This window comes from Liolophura sinensis, chromosome 6, assembly GCF_032854445.1.
Source record: "Liolophura sinensis isolate JHLJ2023 chromosome 6, CUHK_Ljap_v2, whole genome shotgun sequence".
Taxonomy (NCBI): Eukaryota; Metazoa; Mollusca; class Polyplacophora; order Chitonida; family Chitonidae; genus Liolophura; species Liolophura sinensis.
In genome coordinates this window covers 4,274,370-4,292,670 of record NC_088300.1, presented here as the reverse complement: position 1 = coordinate 4,292,670, position 18,301 = coordinate 4,274,370, and the positions used below count along the sequence as shown (strand labels likewise).

Below are 18,301 nucleotides of genomic sequence, written 5' to 3'. Positions count from 1 at the left end.
AAATGCACCGAAAATCTGTTGTGTAACTGTACAGCGTTTGTTAATGTAACGCAATTCGTCTATGAAAAAAGCAGTTTAGCGATTATGTAGTATTCGAGCCGTAGTGTAAGCTATGGAAGATCCGTGATTCCATACTGTTGTGAAATAAAGCACAACATCATAATTGTGGAAGATCAACAGTGACATATTGTTATTACATTAAGTCAAGCTGTTAATCATTGAAGCATAACTGAAGCACTCGGCGGTCTACGCAAGCGATTGGTCGACATACTGTACGGGCTGCTTCACCCAAGGTTTTCTTTAATGTTAATAAATTCCTACTTGCAGGTATTTCCTGCATGTCCTGGAGACTTGAGTCGGCGTTGATCATTTACTTCCACTGAAGAGGTCCACGACATCGATGGTCAGGGTTACATTGACACTAATCGTACCCTTTTACAGACCTTGGTAGATACACATGAAAAGGAATCTCCAGACTCTTCCCAGCTGTTGTGGAGTGATCATTCTTAACTTGCTAACTACGATATACGCATTATCTAAACGTTAGAATGTGCTTACGTTGTGAACAAAACAAAATAATAAACATTTTACAAAAAAAACTAACAATTTGACCGCTACAACCATTAAACATATTTAACACACAGAAGTAGGCCTAAAATACATGCAGGCCTATAATGCAAAGCCAATAACTTTACAACATGTATAAGACATTATAGCATGCACTAAACTGGCCCAAGTATTGTGTTGCACATAACATTATAATGTTACATGGGGTATTGATACATTACTACTGTACCATACTTAGTCCACTTTGAACATGTATCAACAATACAACCTAATGTGCTCTTATACTACATGTATGAATCGCCTTGATATTTACCATGCATATGCTACATGTACCCTCACATTTCTCACAGCACAGAGCTAATCGTAACATCACTAGACAAACATACTTAAGTTTTACATATGCCTCTGGTCATAATTACCCACATGCGCTAAATTACTTTCTGCAACATACAGTATATGTACTATAGTATGCAATTACACACAACAGTCATAAATAATCTACTCTCTCCGATGACACTACACAGTATCCAATGTCAGATACGTCTAACAAACTCATGTGACAACATGAATTGTCTGAACTGTAAGCCTTTATATGCACAGTATATACCAATAAAATGTACAGACCTGTTACTACGGTACACCGAATTGTACTACATCAGAATTTTCACAACATGTTTCAGCTCAGCTGACCACATCATGTGCCCGCCCGCATAGAATTCAGCTCCCATGCACTGTGTATGGCACATACACAACCTTAAAATGAATAAGTTTCAAATAAGTATGCTACCAATGGTATAACATGTGTTAACTGGTCACATTCCATAACCTGCTTATTTATGCGAACAATACAGATAGACTCCTAATTGCTGACACCTTTACATGTCAAACAATTGGCGACTGTTTCACAAGATGGACAGCATAACAGTAAAAAACTGTTTTTCAACCGGTTAACTCAATTAAACTGTTCCATCCTGTTTGTACTTATACTCGAAGAGAACATGTCTGAAAAGCACTTCAAAGCACTTCGAAAATACTCAAGAAAAAGTCTAACGCTAACCGTTATTCCATCCGAACTTTCATTTACTCTGATCATCAACATTTCAGACAGAAAATATCTACAAAAAATAAAAATAGAACGCAGAAACACTATTGGCATCCTAAGGTAACACTGTCGAATATAAAAACATTGAGTAAAAAGGTGGGAAATCATGATCACATGACAACTTATCGTCTGCAACTTGACAAAAAAAATCATGAAAGTTCTAGACATAAAACACTGTTTGCATATGAAAATACCAGAAATTTATGTTACCTGAATATGCAACTTTCCAGACAGACGCTGGTCGTTTCGGCTCAAAGAAAATTATCTCCAACACAAAGGTCACCGAAACACGATAGAAGGGAGACATGAGAACGGTAGAGCACTAGATGCTGAGTGCTCTCCCCTGCAATAAGAAAATGCTATTTACATGTACATACAATCACAAAAATATTACATGACCTCTCACATATACTCAGATCCACATAACATGGTCGTCATCCATACTATCTGGTCTTGCATTCAGTCACCTCACCACTATAATGCTGGCCACCGTCGTATAAGTGAAAAATATTATGCACTTTTCTGTTACTTTATTCTACCTTGCTAGTGTGCATGATGCCGGTCCAATTCCTCGTTTAAACTATCTGTTCTATTGTTTTTGCCATCATTTGACTTAGTTCCTTGAATATCTATGTTGATTCTAGTACGGGAATTCAACTTGTTATATGACCGGGATTGTCGCATGCACAAGCGAGGACTGGTGTACGTATGCCGGATACACATTGAGCAGATTAGAAGGTTCGGAATAATTAAAACCAAAAAATCTGTTCCACCGGACAAATGATGATAAGGACTTGTATTTGCAACTCCAGATACATGATTGACAGTTGAAGCCTTATGTTCATACTGTTAGCGCTGGCTCTGGTCGGTTTCCTCCCACCATAATGCTGACCGCCATCGTATAAGTGAAATATTCTTGAGTACGGCGTAAGACACCAATCAAATAAATAAATAAATCATATTGTTAGCTGATTTTCCTGGGTATCTGACTCGTCTGGTGATCTGGCTCACAGGAAAGATTCTCTCTCCAAAGGATCTTACTTGCCTAAATGATCTCACCAAGAGACGTGGCTCTCCTGGAGAACTAATTAATCCCCAAAGGATCTGGCTCACTTGAAAGTCTCATTTCCCCAAGAGATCTGGCTCACCTGAAAGCTTCACTCGCCAAAAGATCTGGCTCGCCTGGGGGCCTAATCCACAAGAGATCTGACTCACCTGAAGCACTTCTCAATATATGCGACTTGCCTGCATGCCTCACTCCCAAAAACATCTGGCTTACCTAATAGCCTTACTTCCTCAGAGACTTGAGTCACCTGGAGATCTGAAATCTGCACTCTCCAAGAGATCTGGCTCACCTTAAAGCTTCTCTCCCAAAGAAAATTGACTCACCTGAAAGTCTCCCATCCCAAAATGGCATCACTTCCAAGGGGTTCTGGACTCACCTGAAAGCGACACTCCTTAAGGCATCTGACTCACCTGGAGGCCTCAATTCCATACGATTTGCATGTTTATTAATAAGATCGTATTATACCCGACTCTATAGAATGATTTGGCCTTGATGTTTATAACAGAGTCTTCGTGGAGTATTGCCCTGCTATGATGTAAATCCTGCAGTACTGGTAGCTCTAACTTGATATTGTGTCAAGTTTGAGGATATTGTATGACGATTGGTTTTATGAATGTCTGCTTCGACCATTTCCGCACCTATGCGGTGTAATATTTACTCTAGTCGATGTGTCTTTACAGCATTATCTGTACAATTGTAGTGGTTTGACCATTGACCACTTTGCTGTAAATGTACACTGGTTTTCATGGTAAGAGTAGATTTTATTAATTTGCAATGGAGTTAACTGATTATTTACAATGGTATATGTGGAAATATACTACTATCTTGGTTGTAAATATTAAACAACACATCTTGTAAATCTACAGTGAAAAGAACTGGTCACAAAATTGCCGAGCACTTTTTCACTGTAAAAATTGCAGTGTAATTTGTTACAGTGTTCATATAAAGAATATAAATGTAGTCCACACAACAACATTTCAACAAACCTTCGGAAGTTAGTGCGAAAACATGAACGCCTGCGCACTAAAAAAAGAAAGACATTATTTAACTAAGTTTGAGTCCAAAACTAGTAACTTTTATGGTCTACCAAAATTCACAAACCCGAGAAAATTAAAACTGCTATCCAAATTCAAAAATATCACAAAAAACGGTCCTCCCTAGTCTCAGAGACCTGAACCCGAGCCCATCATAGCCGGTCCCTCTTCACCAACACAAAGGTTTAGTCATCTTTTTGACACCTTATTACGACCTTTCCTAGAACAAAGTAGTAGCTTCGTCCGAGACGATTTACATTTTTTAAATCAGCTATCTAAAGAGATAGGTACTGAAGGCAATTTAGCTACATTCGACGTGCATAGTTTGCACAGTAACATACCGCATGAATTAGATCTGGAGGCAATCCAGTACTGGCTTCCAGACTGCCTTCACGTTCCCTTTAACAAAAAACTTATGAATAGCATTCAATTTATCTTAAACAACAATTCCTTCGGTTTTAATGACAAATATTACGTGCAAATTCTGGGAACTGCAATGGCTACTAAATGGCCCCAGCTTATGCAACACTAGCTATGGGTTTATTTAGAGACCAAGTTATGTGACATAATATCCTTAACCTATGGCGATGATTTTAGAAAGTTGTTTGAAGAAAAATGGCGGAGATACCTGGACCATTGTTTTTTTTTTTTTTGGCCCTCCAGTGCTGGCGCCATTGAATCTCTACATAATATACTCAATACCCTGCATCCGAAATACCCTGCATTGTATTCGCCATGATGTCAGTGACGTCAGCATATACCATTCCTAGATATCCTAGTTAAAAAAAAAATCAGAAAACTCTATAGTTACGGATATTTTAGGAAACCTACCGACACTCAACTTTATCTTCACGTTATCTCCATCCATGCTAGGCATACACCGGAAAATGTTCCATATTCACTAGCGAGACCAGTCTGTACCATTATAGAAGACCCAATTGTTCGTAATGAACGGCTTTGTGAGCATAAACATTACCTTAACCTCAAGGGGGTACCCAGCAGGTTTCATTGATCAGGGGATAAAGAAAACCACCTCTCAGCCCATCAATGAAAGAAAATAAATAACAGCGATAGAAAGAAAGATTTAATATCCAAATCAGTTAATATTAACGGCAAACGTCAAGCCCCCTAACTTAAAGAAAATGTTAACTCGGGCTCGCTTTTCTGACAATCCGTGTAATGTACAAGTCACTAAATGTAACAAACCTAGATCCGGAGCTTGTGCATGTCCATGTCGCGGAGAAACCTAGCATTAGATTTAACGCAAACTCTGTAAGTTAAATTTAATATGTCATGTGAATCCAAATTTGTAATGTTCTCCCTTATTTGTTGTGGTAAAAAATACATTGGCCAAACTACTGATCTGCGATCTAGGCTGACTGTTCGTGCCTAGAACAGGCACCGTTAGTCACCATATCAGGTAATGTGCTATTTCTCTTTCAACGCCGTTTACTGTCTTCCATTTTTACAAATTGCCACATGAAAACCAAGCTTTCGTGGATGTAAAAGAAATTCTTTTTACTGAAAAATACAAACCTGAGTTCATTCGAAATCACCGTCCCTAATTCATATTTACCGTATGAAACTGTAAATTAGATTCATCTCGACCTGTTTGTCAGGCTTAACAACTGTCTTTGTATTGTATTGTATTGTACTAGGATTGTCCTATTTGATCTCTCGGTTGTGTTAAGCGTAAAGTGTTAAATTCAAGTCAGTAGGCTACTCGCCGCTTCTTGTTTCGTGTTGTTAAGCGAGCACTGTTGTCAAGCATACACTGACCATAATCTGTATATAATCATGACTTCACCGTGCTGATTACACTCAGTATTCTTCATTTCTAGACGCTGCAGTTGGAATACAAACGATGTAGCAATTTGAGAAGGTTTCCTTTATTTTGTCATATCACATATCATATGTATCCATATAACTTATCAATCTCTTTCATTTGAACTTCATGTAATTATTATGTCTTCAACAACTTTTAACGGCATCTGTTGAACATTTTGGGGAAATGCATGAACCCTACATCGAGGGAAAGCAGTTCAACGTCTTTAGTTTTTATATTATTATTATTATTATTATTATCAAGACATTTTGTAATGATCGACAGCGATGTATCTCGGGACAACTTGGGACTAACAATGCGAGAGTAAAGGTACTAGTGCAAAAGTGACTTGATTTTTTCCCACAATGCAATTTGGCTAGTCACTTCCGCATGCGCAATTAAAAATGTCGGCAGGCGAGTTTTACCTGGTGGGGATGACCCTGAGAAATATTGAGTTTGAAACAAGCGAAGATGTCGAGGTTACTCCCACATTTGATTCCATGGGTATCAGGGAAGAACTTCTGAGGGGAATATATGCTTATGGTGGGTGTTTAATGTGGTTAAATGTGTTGGTAGGTCTTTCTCTCTGGACCGGCGAATGGCACACAACAAAAAAAGGAGTTTCCAACAACAGCACGTGGACCAGTTGCAACTTTAGATACCTGTCGACACGTTTTTATGCAGCCATATCTGTTGCTTTACAGCCTCATAACGTTTTTAATTGTGAAGTAAAACGTACGACGTAGCCTAATCGGTAGCCACGAAATCGACTTGTGAACTTTGAAATTGGGTAAGGTCTAGTTCACAGCCGAGAAGTTATCCATGAGCCTTCCTTTGGCGGAATGAAAATATAACAAGAAAAAAAATACGTGTCATGGGCAAGTCAAGTGAATTACATTCGCTGACGGCGTCGTGCTCTTCTGGACATTTTTTTCTCTCATTCCATGGCATATACGAGTGGTAATTGCATAATATCTTGCTTTTTGAGTCCTACTCTCAAATGTTACCATGTCTTCATTTAACACGTGCAGCTATTTTAACACTGGGTACATGCTCAGCTGTGGTGGTGAGAGAAAAAAAAAATGGCAGTCACAGTGTCAATTTCTTGTCATGTTAAAAGCATCTGGCATTTCATACTTCTACTTCACTCTACAGTTCATGGTGTTGAGCACCTGGGTTCCTCACCAGGAACAGGAGGTGATAAAATAACATGGGGTTAATGGCCCCAAATGCTGATTACTAAGGCTGAAAGTACTACAGGACACTGAATTAATCATATTTGAAGGCTAGATACATTTTGATTACTTTTCTTGAAAGAATTTCTTCCTTAAAAGCTATCATTTTCATTTTTTTTTTTTTTTTTAAATTTTGGTTGCTAAAAGTTCATAATTGTCTTAACTTGTGGATAGGACCATGTATTAAGTTGATTTGGTTATTAGTTATTGTGTATGCAGCAAACTTTGCCGCTGATTTTCGGGCTACCTAGTAGGCTAGTGGATTACACATATGCTATCGATACAATGTCTAGCAGAGGCCAATCCCACAAAACACTAGGTATGTTCCTGTCTCCAGTTAGGATCCCCGTAGCGTTTCCTACCTGAGATTTTATTTATCGGCAGTCCTTAGTCGAGGGGATCGTACTTTCCTTGGGTCAAAGTGTTCGCTCAAATTGGTCATTTTTAGACTAAAAATGGGGAAATTTTGAACAGGCAGTCCTGTGGGCCTTCTCGATGCTTTGCGATGTATTCTCCACAACGAAGACTTTTTGACTTGCACGTGGCTGTTCTTCACTGATAAAAACCATCTGCTGTGCTTAAGTGAAAAACCAAAATCGTGGAAAATAGCCTGCTTTGCACCACGATCACAGTGGTTAGTGATGGCAGACATGGCTGGGTTCTGAACTAGAAATGTTTGATATGATCATAGTCGTATTCAGTGATTTTGATTCAATGAAAGTGTTATCCCCTCGGCTCCAGAACACTGATTGAAGAGATGTCCATTAGGAAACGTTGGGGAGATTCGAAGTGCGAAAAGGAAAATACCCACAATTTTGGGAAGGGACGTCTGTTAGACGTATGGATGGCATACAACATCAAACTCATTAGGCTGTGCACAATGTAATTCAGTTAATTTAAACGTTAGACTTAGTTGTAGAATTGGCGTGCATGTTGGGCCAAGCCCCGAAAGACTCACAACTCCTTTTGTTAATCTTAATTTCATACTCAATGAATGTTCAGACCGATTGGTCTTTGTTATCAAACAAGTCTCGTGAAAATAAGACATCAGCCTAAAGACCTGCTTTCCACATATTCCTGGATGACTAAATTTGCTATTTTATACTTGTTCTGGCACTCGCATAATCATGGCTGGGTCCCATTCATCGTGGTAGGATACTTTGTAAAGTGTCAAACCGGCTCCAATAGCACAATCGGTAGAGCGTCCGCTTCAGGAGCGGTACATCCAGGGTCAATCCTGGGTCCAGTCACACCTAACTTGGTGTGCTGCTTAGGCTGGAAGGCTGCTCACTTGCCTTCGGTAAGGTGTCTGAGTGAAGCAGCACTAGATGAAAGAGTGGTGGAAATCCGTCGGGCTACAAGGTGGCACATTACACTTACATGCTACTTTAAGAACATCATTGTCATATGACTTAAGTATGACGTTAAACCCCAAGCACTCACTTGCTTGTAAAGTGTCGGAAAATAGTTGTTTACTAACCTCCCCTGCCTCTTCAGTTACTTCTTCACAATGGGTCCTTAGACTACCAGAACGATAAATTCCCAAGCTAAAGAAAACTTTTGGTTATGGACATATGTACATCTGCACTGTTTATCTTTTAGCTTTAAGAAAGACAACTTTGTCCTACTCTTGAGCAGTTCAGAGCTTGGTAAGCATACTCTAGCAGACAAATATTTTATTTGAATGTGTCAGAAAATGTTTGCATTCTCATTTTAGGATTTGAAAAACCATCTGCTATTCAACAGAGAGCTATTAAACCCATAGTGAAGGGCCGAGATGTTATTGCTCAGTAAGTATAAAATTGAATTAGTAATATTTGATATAATGTGATGCTAAAGGAAAATTGGTAATTGGAGTGATTAGATGGGCTCTTTTTTTCTTCATGTTATATTGCTGTGTGCACTGGTGTTTTGGGTTAGGTTTAAAAGCCTATTCTCCCTTTTGGATCTCCAGAATATATGTGAAGTACTGCAGAAGTCACTTCATCATTCATTCCTACAGTAAAGCACATTATAGAATGGGTGGTGGTCCACCACGCAAGACAAACAAAACACCCCTCTTCGCCCATTTAAATGTTGAGACATGTAAATGAAAGGAATTCTTGAAAATAAACCTTCTTTTTCATGTAGTTTTGGTAGGTGAGTTTTTCTTTCACACGGTAGTTTTGTACCTACAAACAAAGTTTATATGCTGCTGTTATCACTTACATACATTGCTCTTTCAGAGCTCAGTCTGGTACTGGAAAAACTGCTACATTTTCCATCTCCATTCTGCAATGCCTGGATACCCAGGTGCGAGAAACGCAGGCATTGGTTCTCTCGCCTACTAGAGAACTGGCCACACAGATACAGAAGGTAGGTGACTTGGGTGGTGGGCAGGGTGGTTGGGATATTATGTATGTTTTGATGTAGAGCTGAGATTTGTTTCATTCTTCCTAGCTTGGCTTTCAGAAATACAGATCTATACTCTTCAATTCACTAATGTAGAGCTTAGTATTTTCATGAGTGCTATCCTCAAGCAATGTTAAAGCTGCCTTTTAATAAAGCAGGTTCCCTTTAATCAAGAATTAATTTTGGTGTGATATTATGTTAGTTATTTTTCGAATAAAGGACATTGTCACAATTACTATAAATCTTAACCCTTGCATCAGCAGGAGCAATGTTCTACTTCTGTTGTATCTATTTGATTCATTCATTGCGTACCATAAGTTATATAAATTGACTAAATTACCATGGAATAAGGGTGGATTTCGCCAGGCATTGATTTGTGGATTGTCTAATGCAGAATGAACAATTAAAGCTGGAAACAGTTGAAATTATTTGAGAAACCTGGTATAAGTTTCAATGGTAGGGCTGATACAGGCAAAGTGATGCCGAGCCATAATGATTCCTTTAAATGAGGTATAAGTTTGATCTTCATCTTTGAAATAATTCTTATGTGAAATAAATGAGATAAAAAAGTCAAGTAATTATAGCGGCACTTGATATTATGTATCTGCACACTCAGATTTTACATGCTTTAAGCATGAGAAAGTCTTGAGCGTACTGGTCAAGCTGAATCTTGTTGTCCAGCCACTACACGCAGGAGTTCTTAGAAGTCATCTGGATGAGCCGGTAATCGATCTGTCGATTGAATGAAAAACTCAAAAATTGGTTATATTTATTCAATGTTAGGTGTTTTTTTTTAAAAAGAAATATTCAAAATTGTGCATGAACTCAATTTGAACATATCCACAGTTCCGTGAAGCAACCTGTTCGCGTTAAGAGTTATCTCCCAGAAATTTTAATGACCCTCTGCGTTGATTTAGATTTAAGAAGGCAATTTTTGGAAGCGGAGGGGCGTATGAAATCAAACATGACACGCAGTAAACTTCCTTGGTTTCTGCCAAGTTGATCCTTGGGAATGATTTGACCCTGTTTTTGACTGGTTTCCTCCTTTTTACTTCAGATCATTTTTGAAATGTCTTCTACACACTGAGAGTGACAAACATATACTCCATAAGCGGTTAAGGCATTGCCATTCTATCTTGATTCATGACTACTGGATATTTTTTTAAAGTGATGTTAAGACCAATTGCTCATGCTGTGAGTTTCGGTCCGTCTAGATTGATGCTCTAGGTTGTAAGCATTCTGGGCAGGTCTTCAAACTGGACTGGTATCTTGAAGTACATGTAACAATAATTGGAATGTGCCGATTATCAGTTTGCAGTATCAACTAGGAAGCCAGCTTGACTTAATATATAGGCAGTGATAATTACTTTAATCAGTGAAGGATAGTGGAGTACAAAACTATTCATTTTGAGTATCTGAAACGGTCGGTCAGGTTAAAGAAGCAACCCAATTTCAGCTGAAAGAAGAACTCAATTTGGCCCAGAAAGTGTTGGCCATTAGGTAGAAAAATGACTTCTGTGAACCACTGTACAGGTACCTTTTTGCTGTCTAAGCTGGTTTGGTAGCCACCTGTATGGTTACAGTTTGTATTTCATGCAATGAGTTGCCCCACAAGGCTGACTGGCTGAACAAAAGTAACATTGATTGCTTAGTGAATCATTCAGGTTCATCTCCACAAAAGATAAACATTAACTTTGATGTTGAATATCTTGACGGAAGTTGACATGTGTTGGATTGGTTTCATCATATAGTGAAGTTTTATTCACATTGTCTCCTACATGTGCATTTTGGCTTTTAGGTTAGTATCAGTTAATTTATTATCAAAGAAGATGATGGTGCACGGATGAACCGAGAATTTATAACCCAGTCAATACTTGGCGCCCACAAAAGTTTGGTCTGATGAATTGTGAGCTGATGCATTTGTACGATTAGATAGAAGTGGACTGAACGAAAATTTTGCTGTGAAAACTGTAGAGATATTCATCTTTACTGGTGTTACTGATGTGTGGCAGATACAAACCACTTTAGCATACAGAGGCAAGCAGAAAATGTTACACATAAAATCCAGTTGAGTACCCTTATCGTCTTGTTTGAGGCCTCCTTATATGTCTTGTTGCAGGTTATCCTAGCTCTGGGGGACTACATGAGTGTGCAGTGTCATGCCTGTATTGGTGGCACAAACATTGGGGAGGACATCCGCAAGCTGGATTATGGTCAACATGTTGTCTCTGGCACACCAGGGAGGGTCTTTGGTAAGAAAGTTCTTGCAGTTTCACCTCTCTCTGTATGTCTCTCTGTGTCTCTCACCCTCAGCTGCAATGGTTTTGGTTCTTGACAAGGCAGTCCCCAGAATCAAGAAGCTGTTTTAGACATCCCTCTTCTTTACTCAAAACAGTTTACTACATCAAAATGGGGATTCACCTTATGGATGTTTTTTTTAATACTAAGAGTACTTCATGACATAAAAATTAGTGTTCAGATTCAAATCTAATTAAGGAATAACAGCACAAGTCTAAGCTTTGTGACTGGGGTCTGATGTGGGCTGGCTGGCCGGCTAAGCTGTACAGTATAAGGTGTGTCGGGTGCTGTTTTGCTTCTCTGAACTTACATAGTGAAATGACACGTTCAGATTTTATCACCTGTGGATGGAGAGAAATTTGTTTTATTAGCTCAGCTACTGTGTAGGTACATGGTGATTGTCTGCATGCACTATTTAGTTTCTTCCACATATGGACCTAACTGTACAGCCAAACACTTGGGTACAACATAAATCTGTGAGGTCATCTTTTCAGCCTAGCTTGGGTTGAACTAACACCAATTATTTGTGATGTGAAGTTTCTGTCCTGAATACGCCTTGGCACTCATGTCTTGACTTATTCCCCTCAGATATGATTCGGCGCCGAAGTCTCCGCACTCGATCTATCAAGATGCTTATTCTGGATGAAGCAGATGAAATGTTAAATAAAGGTATGTCCAGTGTCCTGAGGCGGGATTAAGCAAAATGCTGTTTGCTGTAAGACATTCTTTGCAAACTCGACAAATGGTAAGAGGGAGATAAGGCTTTTGAGCACACTTTATGGTTTATCACTATGAACTTCAGTATTTGTATATATAACAAGACTTTTACATTTGTAAAGTAAAAGGCGATTAATATGTTGATTGTTTGTAAATTGTGTTTTTGAGATGAGATGATGCCAGTTGGCAGTTTTAGTCTGAAAGCTCATTTCTGGGCATCCAGAAAGTGCAGTTGTATTAGTTAAGACAAAGTAGTGGACAGGTATCCATGGCATTATGTAATGGTAAGATTTGAAGATGACACACTACAGTGTGATTCTCGGTTATATTTTGTGCGTGTCATTGTTTTCAGGGTTTAAGGAGCAAATATATGATGTCTACAGGTATTTGCCCCCAGCCACACAGGTTCTCCTTATATCTGCTACCCTACCCCACGAGATCCTAGAGATGACAAACAAGTTCATGACCGACCCAGTCAGGATCCTGGTCAAACGGTGAGCACGTATATATTTGATCAAAGGAGAACTTACCCTAGTCCAAACCTTGGCACATTTAAGATCACTTGATGTTTCTTCTATTTTTGGTTGTATTATCACCAGAACGAACCATTTTAGTTTGATTGTGATCAGTCGCTTAATTGTGGTGCAAAGTTTTGAAATTCTATCCTTGGTTATGTTGTATGTGATCCTTATCCTTTGTCCACAGTGATGAGTTGACATTGGAAGGGATCAAGCAGTTCTTTGTCGCAGTGGAGAGAGAAGAGTGGAAGTTTGACACCCTTTGTGATCTGTATGATACTCTGACAATCACACAGGCAGTTATATTCTGCAACACCAAGAGAAAGGTCAGTACAGTATAAGAGTTTCCCTGATTTTTCTAGCACTGAGCATTCTCCAACATTGCACTCGTGCCTGTATGATACATTCTGCTGATAGTAATGGCCGAAGTGTATTTCAATCCTCTGCGTTTCTGTCATGAACATCAAGCCTGATGCCATTCACTGTTAATCACCCTGCCATGACAGATGTGTGTTGAGATCCCTAACCTCTTGTTGACATACTGTGTTAAAGACCTGTTGGGGTATTATGCAATTCTACCTGCCAGAACATGCTTTTGAGTTTTTTGTCATTCTGGAGAAGCCCCAGATAAAATCTTATCCCTATAGAACACATAGCATTAAAGCTACAAGTTCAGTTCTAGTTCATACAGATTCCATATTGAGATAAAGTAGCTTCTTGACTGTCCCGGTGCTTCCCAACAAGTTGTCACAGCATCTTCCTCATAAATTACCATTTTGTTTGTGAAGTACTGCTGATTACTGTATCAACCACTGATCAAACATATGAATAATGTTTATCACTGTAGGTGGATTGGCTGACAGAGAAGATGAGGGAAGCTAACTTCACTGTGTCCTCCATGCATGGTGACATGCCACAGAAGGAGAGAGAAGCCATTATGAAACAGTTCAGAGCTGGTGAAAGGTATAACATTTGCATTTGCTTTGTGGACTACCTGAGCTGACTTACTGTAAGCTTTATGCCATTGTGATCTGAATTTTCATCTGTCAAAATTAGGCAACAACAATTGTATTGTTTTATGACTTGCTGACACTAAAAAATTATAAATCCACCATTTTATTATGTCTGATTTTGATGTTTTTATGATTTTTTTATTTTTCAAGCCTTACTGATCACATTAATATATGTAAAGTACAGAAAAAATTATGACAGTCTACATTTCTCAAACTCCAAGTTTGGCACAGGTTCTTGAAAACCTGGAGAATACTTGAATTGTTTTTTTTTTTCAGAAATTCCATGCCTTGAAAGTCCTTGAAAGTGCTTGAATTTCAGGCTTAGTGAAGTAAATGTCACAGATGTGAAAAAGTAAAACAGTATAAATCCTGTCATGTTTTATCGTTCTTGTCCCTGGTTTACTTTCCACGCCATCTTCAGTGTCCGCTCCAGACCGCAACTTGGTTGACTCGTATCTTGCAGCATCTTAATGTTAATCTTCCAGGGTCGCATATATAACTCAAGTTTGCTGTCCTGGAGCATGGATACTGATAGTATAGTTGCACGATTTGCCATCATGCTTGATACTTTCGCCAACTCAGCTGTGTATGACACGGGATTATTTTGACCATTTTTAGTAGGCCCTGTACATAAAAAAATGTCAAGGAAATGTAAGTTTTGAGACGAGTGGCCATTACTGCAAGAATTTAAACATTGGTTGAATTGGGGCATGAATAAATCCATGGCCATAACTAGAGGTTAACCTGTTCAGTGTATGTGTGATAGGGGAGATAACTCTTGACAAACATCCCAACTCGCCAGGACAAAATGGCAGAAGTGTATTGTTTCATTGCGAGAAGTTAGAGGATGAAAGTGAACAACAGTCCAACTCCTAACTATTGTACAGAAACTGGGTTCAGAGCTGTTGGCATGTTAGTTTGTCTTTCAAAAATGGCGAAAGATGACTGTCTTTCACACACATTCATATGGATGGAATTTACACCAGGTCCACGTAGGACTGGGGGCCTGTGGATGACTGTGACATGCAGCATATATTGCTTTTAAGTCCTTGAAAAATCCTGGAATTTATCTTCGTATGAGCTGTGCAAACCCTGATACTCTAATTGAGTTCAGTACCTGGCTAACATTTATTACTTGATCCTATTGAATTTAACATCTGACTACAGCCCTTAAACATGAGCTCTTAAACAACTATTATGGTATTTTGATATCTTATCATATTAAAGTCAGAGCGTTGGCCCTTTTGTTTCAGTCGAGTTTTGATTACCACAGATGTTTGGGCAAGAGGAATTGATGTTCAGCAGGTCTCGTTAGTCATTAATTACGATCTGCCTAACAACCGTGAGTTGTACATCCATAGGTAAGTCATTGACTAAACAAAAGATATATCAGCCACATGGTCAAGTGTTTATACATGTATGGTACAGAACATTTAACTGGCTTGGTGTTCACTGTTAGTGGATACCGCTGTTAAGGCTTTCATTGATCAGCTGTGTGTTTCTATGCTGTGACCAAATGATGAATTACTGTACAGATATTACACTTTTGGTGACATTGTGCCAATCAAGCTACAAGGTCTGAAGTAATGTTAAAAGCTAGAAAGGCGGCCTTTTATTAGGAAAGCGTCAGTTTTGAGGAATGTCTTGTAGAAGAAATGTTAGAATTAAAACTATCCAGTAAATATTCGTTGAAAGATTCAGCTAAGCCAGTAGCAGTCAGTAGCAATAAAAAAGAAAGCAAGTCATCTCTACATCAATTTCAAATGTTATGAGCATGGATGAGGGTCGAAGCTTGTGTAAAATATGGAATTTACCAAGAGATACCTTAATTACTTCATTACTATCATTCAACAAATGTGCAACTGTGACTCTGAAGAAGTACATAATTTTTTTGCTGATGTCATGAACCAGTTCTTGTGCACAAATATGGTCTTGGCAGTGATGACAACTTGTATTGGTGTGACATATCAATTGATCGATATTGTACGCTATACTTTGTCTAAACCACTATTATAATAACACCTTAGAGTTGAGAAAAATGGAATGTTTTAGGAACAGTTGGGATACAAGGCATAGCACCAAAAAGCAAAACAGGGTCATGAATATCTATACATGTTATTGGTACTTTTAGGATTGGTCGCTCTGGTCGATTTGGCAGAAAGGGTGTTGCTATCAATTTTGTGAAGAATGATGACATCCGGATCTTGAGGGATATTGAACAGTACTATTCTACACAGATTGATGAGATGCCAATGAATGGTTCGTATAACCCTCATATACTGGACATTATTTCCAGCTGCATCTAGACTCAATCAAGTTCTATATATATAATATTTTTGTTGTCCAAAGAAATTGTATCATTTCCATTCAGAGACAAAATAATGTTGAAATGTTCAAGTCAAAGAAAGCTCGACTTAAGTAGTCTAGTGGTACATTTTCGTTGGAGAAAATATCTTTTCTTTACTTCAGGCAACAAGGTAACTTTCAATACGCATCGTTCCTTTAATAATATGCTGTTATTGTGAGAGATAAAACAAACTATTCCGAATTTCTTTTCACAGTTGCTGATTTGATCTGAAGAGCGAGATCTGTAGACACAACATGCATATAGAGGAGGCGCGTGACTGTCACTGTGGTGGACACATGAAGGCTGTCAGTGGCCTGATGGATCACTGACAGCCAGCTGTCATTTACGTAAGTTTTCCTCTTCATTCGTCAGTTGTTTTTTGTTGTTTCATTGTACACAGGTACCAGTAATATATGCATGGACAACTGTTCACTTCAATTTAAATATTTGATGGGGCTGTTTTACTTCCACCGTGACAGTGTATAAAAAGCTGGACAAACTGAAAAAAATAGTATTTCTGCTGATATTTTTTGTTTTTGTTTCAAGTCAAATTTAGGCGAATGATCTGTTACTCTCCAAAAAATATATTTTTATGCGAATGGAAAAGAAAAAAAATGGATGTGCTTGCGTAAAGTGGCATGAAGGAGAGTGCGAAACTGCTTGCCAGCTATTTTGTCTTGGCCGGGCCTGAGCTTTTACTGAATCCCCTGCAACTTTTTGTCAGGTCCTGTGGAAAGGTGTTGTAGTTTCCTACACCCATAAAAAATAGTTTGAATTGTGTAAAACATCAGTGAAATACAGGTAACAGTAAGCCAAAAACAATTTGTACTATTGGGTATCAGTCAAACATTATTTAGCATGATTTTTTAGACCTGAGTTTTTCTTTTTCCAAATTATGTCATTGGAGACGATTTAAAGTGAGCGAATTGAGGAATTTTACTTGGAAATGTGTTATCAAACAGTTAATAGTAAAATTCACATAGAAAAGCCTTAGCTTAGAAGAGGAGAAAAATGTATGGGAATTTAGATCAAAATGTCACAAACTTTACATCATTGTGTAGTAACCTTGGTGGTTAATGTAGAAAATTGTTGAGTTAGTACAGAGACGTAGCTGCTTTCCTGCCTCTTTTTATTTTATTAAATTCTTTATCCCCTGTTTTTCATTTATTTTTCAGGCTTGCTGAGAAGTTTTACCGAAGATGCCAGTTTTAGCTGTCCTTCGTCAGGAAGTTCTACAAACATTTTGTGTTCGTCTTACTTGTCCAATACTATCATGGTCCAGAACATTCTTGAACTTGTGAAATGTTTGAAGTGTTTACTTCGCTTTATCAGTGTCTTTATAAACATCCACTTGTAAATTATCATCCAGTTCTTTTTTTTTTAAATGTCCTTTAATGCAAATAAATGTTTTAATCCTAATAAGTACCAGTAGTTGTCTTTATTTTTACGAGTTCACCTGACAAATGCCTTGGAGCAGGACCGTGAAGCCATTTTATTCACATTAAACTTTCATTTTCTGGCTGATCACATGTTCACACTGAAGGCAACATTTTACACCGAATACTGGTTATAAAACCTCATTACAATCTCCTATCAACATGGTCTCTTCCAGTTCAAGTTCTATATGAAATACTCATCAGAGTTAAGTTTTCAAGTGCAAATCCACTTTTATGTATAATATTCATCAATATTTGTTACCAAAGTAGTTAACTCAAAATCATTGGATTCCAGTGCCACAGGCAGTCATATGTCCAAACATTGTTGCAACCATTTAGACCAAGCTTTTGCAGGGCAAGGAGAATACTCTTAGGCCCACCTGCACGAAGCCCTCATAAAATAATGAGCACATAACTACAATGCCGACGTAATGTCAACAGTGCTGGTTGCCATAGTAGTTATGTGTTCTTAATGTTAGGAAGGCTTCGTGTAAAAGGGCCGCATTCTCTTGGTGGGCTGGGACAAAAATACTTACCTCATACATGGTCCGTAACTACAATGTCAATACCCACTATGGAAATAGGAATATATTTATTCCTGTGTATGTTGCTTTCACCTGAACTTGTTTTCTGATGAAATTAAATTATTAAATGTGGGCATTCTGACAGTAAAATGTAGGTAGCAAACTGGAGCCAGGTAACGTTTGTGAAACCATGAACTTGTTTTATTGTGAGGTCTGGCAGTTACTGTA

The 18,301-nt window shown here is 38.3% G+C and overlaps 1 protein-coding gene across 1 annotated transcript; it reads left to right on the top strand.

The window, feature by feature from the left end:
* Positions 1-5,998: 5,998 nt before the first annotated feature.
* LOC135466145 (eukaryotic initiation factor 4A-III) lies at positions 5,999-17,536 on the top strand. The gene is made up of 12 exons (XM_064743516.1): positions 5,999-6,137; positions 8,547-8,619; positions 9,055-9,184; positions 11,340-11,472; positions 12,107-12,187; positions 12,588-12,729; positions 12,941-13,079; positions 13,601-13,716; positions 15,020-15,127; positions 15,898-16,025; positions 16,328-16,460; positions 17,289-17,536. Exons 1-11 carry the CDS (start codon positions 5,999-6,001, stop codon positions 16,342-16,344), a joined length of 1,206 nt encoding a protein of 401 aa, XP_064599586.1. The 3' UTR covers positions 16,345-16,460; positions 17,289-17,536.
* Positions 17,537-18,301: the final 765 nt, after the last annotated feature.